At 41.6% G+C, this 10,935-nt stretch overlaps 2 protein-coding genes across 2 annotated transcripts; both read right to left on the minus strand.

Annotated features, from left to right (window-relative positions):
• Window positions 1–1,152: 1,152 nt before the first annotated feature.
• On the minus strand, window positions 1,153–4,147 carry LOC119022415 (adenosine receptor A3-like). Its single transcript, XM_037103235.1, has 3 exons — window positions 3,488–4,147; window positions 1,659–2,122; window positions 1,153–1,543 (listed from the first exon to the last, which is right to left on the minus strand). Exons 1-3 carry the CDS (start codon window positions 3,823–3,825, stop codon window positions 1,332–1,334), a joined length of 1,014 nt encoding a protein of 337 aa, XP_036959130.1. The 5' UTR covers window positions 3,826–4,147; the 3' UTR covers window positions 1,153–1,331.
• A 1,809-nt stretch (window positions 4,148–5,956) lies between these two features.
• Window positions 5,957–9,561, minus strand: LOC119022165 (transcription factor Spi-B). Its single transcript, XM_037102758.1, has 6 exons — window positions 8,887–9,561; window positions 8,690–8,724; window positions 7,257–7,470; window positions 7,052–7,164; window positions 6,713–6,869; window positions 5,957–6,565 (listed from the first exon to the last, which is right to left on the minus strand). Exons 2-6 carry the CDS (start codon window positions 8,696–8,698, stop codon window positions 6,264–6,266), a joined length of 795 nt encoding a protein of 264 aa, XP_036958653.1. The 5' UTR covers window positions 8,699–8,724; window positions 8,887–9,561; the 3' UTR covers window positions 5,957–6,263.
• Window positions 9,562–10,935: the final 1,374 nt, after the last annotated feature.

Raw genomic sequence — 10,935 nt, forward strand, 5'->3', positions numbered from 1 at the left:
TGATTTATTTTAATGGAGCAGATTTGTTAAAGACGTTAAAGAACAAAACAAAAACGCTCGGTCGCCCCGCGAGGATGTGCCAATATGCAAAATCTCACCGGGTCCTCTTTTGTTTAGAAGTGATAAACGTTTCTCAGAATCTTGGCAGATGAAGACTTGCAGTCATGAAGCACCCGCAGCTTTTAGCCCTAAGTCGTGATTTTGAACCGTTTCCAGGAACGAAAACAAAGAATCGCACACGGAGATACATCTGAATTATACGATTACACGTTTTTTTGTGCGGGGACTGAATTTGAACACATCAACAATATAAATGTACACCTCTAAAGTTTTTAACCTTGCATGTGTTTTACAGAGAAGAATCGTTCGTAAGAATCGTAATAAGATAACCCTCTCTGTCTCTTTTTCTGTGTACCATTGCAGGAGAGTTACCTTTGCGGATCTTTGATGTTGAAGCAACGTGGATGCTGTCCTTGGGGCTGAGGTAGTAGATTGAATAGTTGTGGGGTTGTGTAACCTCTTTTTGAGATAACTATACAATCTACTGTCTTTCCCAAGGAGACAGCTGAGTCAGCCACTCGCAGACTGTCATCTCCAGATGGGCAATCATGCCGTCCAATCAAAACATACGCTTGCAGCAATCAACATAATACACTGTGACAAGCATTGTTTGCAGGTCAAAGAGGTTTCATGCTCCCAAACCGGATGTGAACGTGTGGCATTTTTGATTTGGGCTCTGTCAGGGTGAGGTAGTAGGTTGTATAGTTTGGTGGGTGGGATTGCAGCCTGCTCAGGTGATAACTATACAGTCTATTGCCTTCCCTGAGGAGTTCGCTGAACACTCATCAATCTTCGACACACTCTCACGGCTGAGCACCACATTTATTCTGAGATTTTCAGGGAAAAAAAATCGTCGACATGTGCTGCTAAAAGTTAGCGATGCATTGATTGAAGCTGTTAAATTAGTTTCTTAAAAGTATGTAAACATCTCAATAAAGTCATGCCTGCCTCAAATCAGTTGTCCTATAATCCGTGAATCTGATCTTGACTTTGTTTGTCGTCACCTACTGCACTTCTGCTGGTGTCATGGTCAGCAGCAGCTCTTGGGTTTGTCGGTCTAGGGCACCCTCTAGTGGAGACTCATGAGATCGCTTGGACTTAAAAAAAGTTGGCAAGGGAACCAAACACTACAAGTATGGATTTCACTCAAACAATTACAGTGAGGTGCAAGTTCTCAGTTGATCAACTCTCAAAAGCCTCGAAGTGATGGTCAGATTTTCTGATAGTCTCATGAATGCAAACCTCCAACATATTACGTAAAATGACCTTTGTTAGTGTGTGGTCTTCCCTCCTGATCCAAATGTCTGTGTGTGAGTGGCTCGGCTGCTTGTTCTTGATCGGGGAACTTGCTCGACCCCATGGCAACAGTTTGTGTTCACGAGGAATCGTCTCCATATTTGACTGTAAGCCTGTTGGATCTTCGGGATGCGATAAGCGTAGACCACAGGGTTGACCGCTGAGTTGGCATGAGACAGGAGAATACCTGGAAAAATGGATTTGTCACTGTCAGATTTCACTGTTGGTAAGTATCCTGCATATATGTGACATACAGAAAAGAAAATCCTCTGTCATTTATAAGGACTAGAAAAGCCACCTGCCTGTATAGAGGGTCCATTGTGGGACGGCATCAGGACCGTGAAACAGCAACAGACAGTTCATCAGGTGCAGAGGAATCCAGCAGATGGCAAACAAAATGAGAACCAGAGCCAAGGAGCAGGCCAGCCTCTTCTCCCTGAGCAGAGAAGCCTGGAGTTGAGGACAGCTCTCCTTCAGACGGCCCTGCAGGCTCCAGAAGATTCGAGCGTAGAGCAGGGTCATGACCAGCAGGGGCGCCATGACACATCCCAGGAAGTTGAAGTAGACCATGAACGGGAGGGAGATAACCGAGAGGAAGGTGCAGGGTGGAGAGGTGATGGAAGGGGAGGTTGCGTTGGTAAAGTCGGACGGTAGAGAGGAGTCATTGCGCCAGCCAAACAGAGGGGTGAACCCCAGAAGGCAGGAGAGTGTCCAGCACAGAGACACAGCCATCCATGAACGCTTCTGTGTGGCCAGGGCTTTGTATCTGAGTGTGAGGGTCGTAAGAAAGAGGGAGTGAAAGAGAGGGGATTAGTCAGCCTGAAATTCAGATGGTTTTCCTACCTGTAATCAGGTTTTTCACTGTGGAAACACAGGCAGAAATATATCACTGCAAACCAAACCATGTAATCTCAATTAATGCCCCCAGCAGTGGCAAATGATGCAACTCAGCTTTCGTCACTGGTAGCTGACCACCAGTAAATAGATATGTTAGATATAGATATATATTTAGAAAAAAAGATATGTCAAAGCAACATTATGTCGATGGTATAATGTTGATATTACAGTGTCGTGTAATGGGGTGAGTGGTGTCTCAGCCACTCCGCACCCTTATCACTTGTTTCTGTACTATGTAACTTCAGTGAGAGGGCAGGATGACAGCTTTACATACGTGTTTACTTCAACAAACAAGTTATAACATGTAACATTTTAATGACCTAATGAGTTTTGTTTGTGGTTAGCACCTACATATTGTTACAGAGTTGGGATTTGTATTTAAAACAGTGGCGGTGCACTCAGAAACTGTGGGGGGCGCCAAATCACACAAAATGCCAATTTCCACATAATGTTGCTTTAAGTTGTTCAGTGCTGCTGGACTGTGGATGTCTTTGTGAAGGACTTGAGTCAGGAGTTTCCACCACAGTCCAAAGGATGTGACTCACGCGCGTTCTCATGTGCCGACATCTCCCGCTGAACACAATAAAACACGTGTATAATTATCACAAGTCTTCTTCTTGCACAGAATTACAGGTCACATTTTGTCAGCTAGTAAGCAGATATTTGCCAAAAAGCCACAGTAACATTAAAGGAGACATATTAGGCTCATTTTCAGGAAGATAATTTTATTTTGGGTTACCACTACCCCTTGGTCTGAAACGCTCCGTTTTAGCTCCTGTTTCTTTAAGGCCCCTCCAATTTCCTCTGATTGGTCAGCTCACACATACCTGATAACAACAAAGCAGCTTTGCTAAATCCCCTCCTTTTGCCGAACTTGGCACAAGTTATGCACATGTTTGACATGGTGACATAGTGTGATGTCACAATGTCACGGAATTAAAGGCGAGACTACTGATGAGGCATTTTAGGAGCAGTGTTTCCTGTGGGAGAAACGAGCTTCGGTTGGTGTGGACTTCGACCTTTTTAACTTTCAAGATCTTTTACATGCCAAAGAACATATGTAATACACTGTAGGAAAGGAAAACGATGTAAAAGCAAAATAGGTCTCCTTTAAACAGTGCTAGCAGTAGAAAGAGTAGCAATGCAGTCAGTGTTTGGTTTTGTGTCCCCATCAAGCATTGCTCTTAAAATATCATGCTATCCCCTCCAAAGTTGCTATTAGATTGGCTCCTACCTGAGTGGTGTGTGTAACCGGAGGTATCGGTCCACGGCGATAGCGAGCAGCGACAGCACAGAGGCCTGAGTCAGCACCAGCACAACGCAGCTGAGGAGCAGACACAGGTCAGGGGTCACACTCACCCAGCCATCTAGTAGCACAGCCAGCGGCACGGCGGCCACGCCCACCAGGAAGTCAGCCACCGCCAGGGAGATGAGGAAGCAGAAGGTCGGCTCCCGCAGGGAATCTCGGATACCAAGACACACAGCACACACCACCAACACATTGCCAAGACAACAGGCCACAGCAATCAGCACTTCTAGGGCCGTGTAGGCCACCCAACTCCACTCAGCCATCACTGAGGACGATTGAGACCGTGGAAGATAGATGAGCTATGAAGTTTGATATAGCAGGTCTCCTTGAGGGCTGTGGACAGGTGGGATGAATTCCACAGTGGAGCTGAATCCAACATAATCCTGTGTTCACTTCTCAGATAGCGTGTTCCTGCTTTCCGGCTTCAAATGACCAAAAAAACATCCGAACAGATGCTTTTTATACGCAAACAGGCGTGCACTCCATGGAGACGCCATCTGTATTTCATCAGTTGGTTGAAAATCATTTCTCACACTGATGAATGTGACTCAGTAGCTTTAGAGGAGAAGATCTTCTGAATGAGCCGTTTCCTTGTAAGTCAGGGTGACACTTTGAAATAAACATCACAATTAATAGTTCATTTTTAGTACTTAAACTTAAGTTAATAGTTATTTCAGTGTTGAAAAACAATGAAATGAGTAATAAATGATTTAACATGCACTTGTAAGGGTTTTATAAACAGCAGTTGCAATTTTATAACAGCCACCCAGATAATTTTATTTCCAGTTTATTGATGAACTACTAAATATAATAGACGGCAGTTATGACATAAAAATAAACAATTGGTTTATAAAGCATCTTATTGTTTGTTAACAGTGAATTATAAAGCTACGTGAAAGTGCAAATCCTTTGCTTGAGCAAAAGCAGTATTACTACAAAGTAGAAATACTTAATAATGAAGCAAAATTTGCTTAAAACCTCCAAATTATTCAGCGTGTCAAGTTGGTGTCATATTTTGGTATGTATTATATTAAGGATGGATCCATGGGTAAGCAGCACTTTAATATGATGTTGGTTTAAACTAATTTCAACTACTCTACATGCAATTGGGGAGTGCATCAAATCTAAATCTGCTAAGTATCAAGTAACCAGTCATGGAAAGATACAAGACAAGACAGGTAACAGTACAGTTACTTTTCTGAAATATAACTAAATTATTAAAACTACTGGTATTAAAATGATACTTGAGGAAAAGCACAAAGTATAAATGCTACTCAGAGTATTAATTACTTTTGAGCTGTTGTTTGACGCATTGTCAACAGCAGGCATTCAACCAAATGGTTTTCTGTTTCTCAGAATCTCCGGCATAATTTCCTCCTGCTCTCTTCTGGGCAGTGGTCACCTCTCCACCTCTGGGCCTGCTGCAGTTTGTGATCAGACAGCCTCACTGTCTTCAAAAATGGCAGATAAAAGGTTTAGATATTAATTCAAATTGTACTTAATACACAATTATGATATTAAAAGTACAACTACAGTAAGTAGATGACACATGATGCAATGTATACACACAATCAAAATTACGGACTCGAAAAAAATCGAATTGAAGAACCCAGTAAAACGACTTAATAACAGCAACCTGAGTAGTTGTAATCAGTTGCTTCCACCTAAAGCTGTCACATAAATGAAGAGGACTAGAAGGTACAACATCGCCAGCCTCAGGTATCTCAAAATCCTACCTCAGTGATACTTGCGTAAATGTGTGTATTTATTTTCCACCACCGCTGTAGGTATCTTATACCAGAACAAGTCAGTGAATAGTCAGGAATGTTTTTCAATATTATGTAATTTTCTCCTGTGTCATTTTGTTTCCAGTGTACGTGTGTGGCCCCATCATTTGACTATGAAAATTAAATTGCCCTACTTTGGCAACTCCATACTAGAAAGTAATACTCAACATCTGTGTGCGTGTGTGTGTGTGTCCTGCGGCTGTGTGTGTTGTGTGCTGGGGGACTTTATAGATGTTACTGATTGATAGGTCTGTTTTCAAGGGTGTTTTTTTTAATGCATGCTAAATTTGCATACAATTTTGGCAATGTGTGTGTGTTTATGGCGGTCTGTATTTGCTTCTGATACTTACTATACAGTATGTCTTTGTTCACATAGATAGATAGATAGATAGATAGATAGATAGATAGATAGATAGATAGATAGACCAAGTACACTAAGTATTCTGAAACTAACTTCAGATTTATTCCGTCATCTTAAGAAAGACATTTGAACAAACAAATCATGTATACACAACCTAATTTCATCAAGAAGGCTACAGGATGATCTTGTATCTGCTGAATATCTGCAACACAGAATCACAAAAAAACCCAACAGAAAAACAAAAGAGAAAACCACAACTTTTATTTTAAGTTCTACTTATGAAGTAGATATCGTGATAACCTTTTAGATTTACGTACAGTATGTTTTAATGCCAGACGACTTTTCACCCATTGCCAATCCATTGAGTTTGCTTATGCCATCTCCAATATGGCTCCGTCCAATAGTGTTTCATCTTCTGGCCTTTAAAATACTCAGTATTCATTTGTTTTCTACATGCCATAGAAGTAGAATCAGCACCAAGGAAGACCACAGTGTCGAATATCCATCGTGCCTGTCCTACGTCCATGCTTATATAAACTCGCCTTCATGCTCTCTACACTGAGTCTCCTTGTAGGCCTCTCAGTGTCTTCTCATCAAAGCGGTACGTGAGCTTCCTCTTCACCTTCTGGATCTCCCCTGTACGGGAGTAGTTCCTCAGCGCCCGTGCCATCTTTTGGTAGGTCATGGTCTTGCGGTTGCCCTTTCGCCGCCCCCACAGCTGCGCCAGGCGCTCCTTGTTCTGGGAGGAGAACTGGAACGTGCCGGCGGAGGACTGGACCCACCAGATGCAGCTCCGCATCGATGGCGTCTGGAGCATCTCGAACAGGAACTGGAACAAGCGCTCCTTCCTCTTTCCTGCAAAGAAGGAAGGTGACGTAAACACAAATGTGAGGCGATAGTGACTCATTCATGCGTGTCCGTGTGAAAAAGCACATGGAAGTTTGGTGAAGATTTGTACTGGTGAGAGTTTTGGTGCACATGTGGAGATGTGCACGTGCATACCTGAGAGTGGGGCGAGTGGCAGGGAGTCCCTGTCCTTCCTGCCCTCCCTGTCAGATGACGGTGACGGGGAATCCTGGTACTGGGAGCTACTAGACCTGGAGTCTGAGTCAGTGTATGCGGGCAGTTCGTATGAATATGCTGAATATGCAGCATGGTCCTGAAAAACATATGGATTATTCACAAATATGACTCATAATTCACAAATAGAGTCGATCAAAAAAATCTAAATTCCGCGTCGAAATCCTGAAAATGTGTCACACAGCGATGTGTGGTTGTATTCAGCTTCGAAGGAGGTAATGACGCCTTAATTTACAAAGAGACTGACGTTCTTGAACTCACCCAGTGGTTGTCATGGGGACTAGTCCAGGCTGGAGCTTGATCTTTATATTCATCGTTTGGAGTATGAGAGCCACAGTACCATTTATACGGGTGCTGACCTAACCAGCTATTCACTGTGGACAAACAGGCAGAGGATGATAAATGATTAAAAAAATTATCATCCTATTATCATGTTTGTTTGTTTTTTTATCAGCATCACACTAACCTGTGATCCTGGTGGCCTGGTGCGAGTGTGCATGTGTCTGTTGCCCCACGGCGTTTGGCGGTGACGCCGGCGTGTGCACGGGCTGGACCTCCAGCGAGTGCTCCTGCAGGTACTCCTCGATGACCTCCAGATCCACCTCGGGGCAGGAGGAGGGGGCCGCTCCGCTCCAGGCCGCCCGCTCTCCGCTCAGCCCGATCTCGGTCACGTAGGCCATCTGACGGAGACAGAGCAGGGCGTTGAGACATCGCACACACTCTGGTTGGTGTGTTTGTGCGATGCAGACGAGGGAGAAAAACACTTTGCATGACGGGTGACATTTATCGGGTGTAGCCTGAGGTGTAGTTATTATCAGACTGCACACCTGCTGTTATTTTTCATGAGAAGCCTTCGTTGTTCTGCTGTGCACCATTGTTCTGCGGCACATTCATGCAGTGAAAATGTTGCTTTCGAGATGCACTCAATCATCAATTTTAAATGAGCTGTGTATTGTCTACGAATCAGAAATACTTTATTATTTATTTACTTCAAACAGAATCATCTGTGTTCTGCATCATATTAAACATCAGTGATAACTGTAACATGATTCATGTTTTCCGTCTAGATTTCCACACAGGCATGATGTTCAAATGATATTTAAGCTGATCCAAGCTGTGTGTCGTGTTTGTGTCTTGAAAACGAGCCATGTGTGTTTTAGTTTGACTGGCAAATTTATGCAAGTGCATGTGCCCTCAGCAGCAACAGGCAACATTCACGTAACAGTGATGTGCGGCTTTGCTGCCATTCCTACAAATAAGCTTTCACCCTCAGCCAGCACACTCCAGTTACATTTCAATATACAGAAGGCGATCCTGGAGAAAAGATAGTTGATTGTTGTCTTTCCCAGTGTCAAATACTGGTGCTTTGGGTCAGTGTTCGGCCTGGAAAGCGCCTGTACGTGTATTTGATGTCCTGGGAATAAGGCATTTACTTAAGTACTGTACTTAAGCACAATTCTGAAGTACTTTTACTAACATTTTTTTTCTCCATTTTCTGACACTTAATATTTGATAAAACTTAATACCACTCCATTACATCTTGAAGGCAAACATTTTGTACTCTAACTCCACTACATTTACTTGACAACTTTACTTTATTATTACTGTCTTTTTGCAAATTGCCTGCCGAATCAGAGACAAAGAAGCGCAAGTGGAATTAATTTATTTGATCAGCAATCAGATTAGGATAAGGTAATTATAAATAAGATAATTAAAGAAATTTTGAATATTTGATCCGACGGTCAGCCAGGCCAATAAATAAACTCCAGAATCCCCATCTCTACACCTTTACCATGACATCCTCCCCTCCTGTTGTAGGATTATAAACAGTTGTCTTTGCCATTTGTGAGCTGACTTTCAAAACAAACAAACAACAAATATGAAGAATAATCAACTCACCGTCTCCATTTCTTCCAACACACGTGAAGGAATATCTGGAAGATAGAGAAAACACGCTTGAGACACCAGAATGCAACATGAACAGAGAAGTGAAAGAAGCTGTCACACAGTCTTGACAGAGAATGACGTGTGACACATGACAGCAAACAAAGTCAAAGTCAAAACTTGAATGAGTGATCACAACAGAAGATCTGTACCTTGTTAATTCAGAGGTGTACTCCTGTTTTCTGGTTCAGTGCAGTAGTATCCTTGGGCACTAGAGGGTGGAGACATGTGAATATACTCACCTGAATGATGCTCCACCTGGACGTCACCTTGCTTATAAGTCTTTGCAGACTTTTGGCCAAGCCCCTTTACAGTGGGAGTGGTTTCCAAAATGAGGGTTGTCTTTCTTGTCAGGTTTCTTTTTTTGTGTGCGTGTGTGTCTATTTGGTATAACAGCTTTTAAGAGTTTTCAGCTTGACAGGCTGTTATTCCATGGAATCAAAACATGTGGTGTGATCTGTGGTTTCTTATCGTTATATATCCCAAAGCAGAGGCGCCATGGAGGAAAATGATGTGGGTTTATATTTTAGAGTTTGCATCACGGTTGGCTCAAACGCACTTATGCAGAGGCAATGCAGCAATGTTTTGACTTGAGGTAGGAGGGGGAAGATAGAACAATGTGTTTTGGTTTTTTATTTTAAGTTAAAATCGTAAACACGTTTGCAATATACAGTATATGCATGTATCTCAGTCACGCTGATATGTACAACTTATTTACCCTTACCTACTTTTTGTTCTGACCTCTGAACTCTTCACACGTGGTGCTGATTGCAAACCGTTCTCCACATATTTATGAGAGTAACCAGCTGACAATACTTAAGAGTTTTTTTTTTTTTCAGTTTTATGGTTAATCATTAATATGTAATAATACGTTGATATTATTAACGTCTGACAAAATGTGACTGAGTGACAAAAGTTTATATGTGTATGTTGGCTGAACACTTCTCAATAAGAAAAAGTTTTGCAAGACAGAATAAGAATATGGTGGACGAGACGAGGTAAAATTTTAAAAAAATATAATGAATATGAGAGAATACAGAGAGACAAAATAAAAATAAATAGTACAAAATAATAAACAGACTAAAATAATAAACAGACTAAAAGAGTGGTTATAGTCTGTTGTTATCTATTGTTGCCGCATCAAGTTAGATTAGCACTCGCATCCAATGACACACATCTGTACATGTGTATCCATGTCTGCATACATGAGTATACACAATGAGAACAATGCTTGTGAAATTGACATTTTGGCTTAAGGGGTAAGAGTTTACTTTCATATTTATACTTTCTTTCATCAATATATTCTACAGAATTAAAACTACAGTACAGTATAAGAACTATGAAAGCTTCACAGAAGTGGATAAAGATGTTTCGACATGTTGAAATTCTCAACCACATTTGAGAATCATGTATGAATGTGCAGAGTGAAAATGCAATGCTTCCATGGACCTTCTTTAGGTTATTCTTAAACTATTGTTTTTAAATTAACCCCACTTTGAATTAAATAGATTTATGTGATTGACGTTCTTCATGTGTTAATAATAAGTTTGCCTTATTCGTGACTGAAAGTGAAGAGGACAGTCTGTGTGAGTTTGTGTGTTTGTGCCATGTTTTGTTTTCACATATGGAAATTATGATCCATTGAAAGTTCTGTAGTTCATATGTGGACATTTTCAGTAATATGTGAAGAAAGACAATAACTTGGGAAAATGTCCAGTTCACACTCAACATCATTGTCTTTCCACACCTCTACTACTGCTAGTTGACAAAAATGATATCAGTTATAAACCATTCTTGAAACACTGATACAGATCTTATAATTGCAAAATAAGCGGGATTAAATTATCCTCAAATCTCCTACTTTGGCTAATGACAACACGTTTTTTTCTGGCTACGACAGTTGTTCTAACAGGCTTATTCATCATGAACTCCACTTGGCACGCCATGGCCATCTACCCATCTGACTCATAGATAATCCACAATCTTACTCTAAAACATTGCTCTGGGCAATGGCTAAGCTAAGTGACTAGTTAGTGACTAAAAGTCATTTACAGTAAGTCTCCCTCCAGGCTGTGAACACAACACAGACTGTAACTGTGCCTCTGAAAATCAGCGCACTAAGTCTGCTGAGGCATTGTTCTTCATAAACCTTTGTGGGGGAAGTAAACAGCCACAGCTATTGCATCACACCCCACATTACG

This window comes from Acanthopagrus latus, chromosome 7, assembly GCF_904848185.1.
Source record: "Acanthopagrus latus isolate v.2019 chromosome 7, fAcaLat1.1, whole genome shotgun sequence".
Lineage (NCBI taxonomy): Eukaryota > Metazoa > Chordata > Actinopteri > Spariformes > Sparidae > Acanthopagrus > Acanthopagrus latus.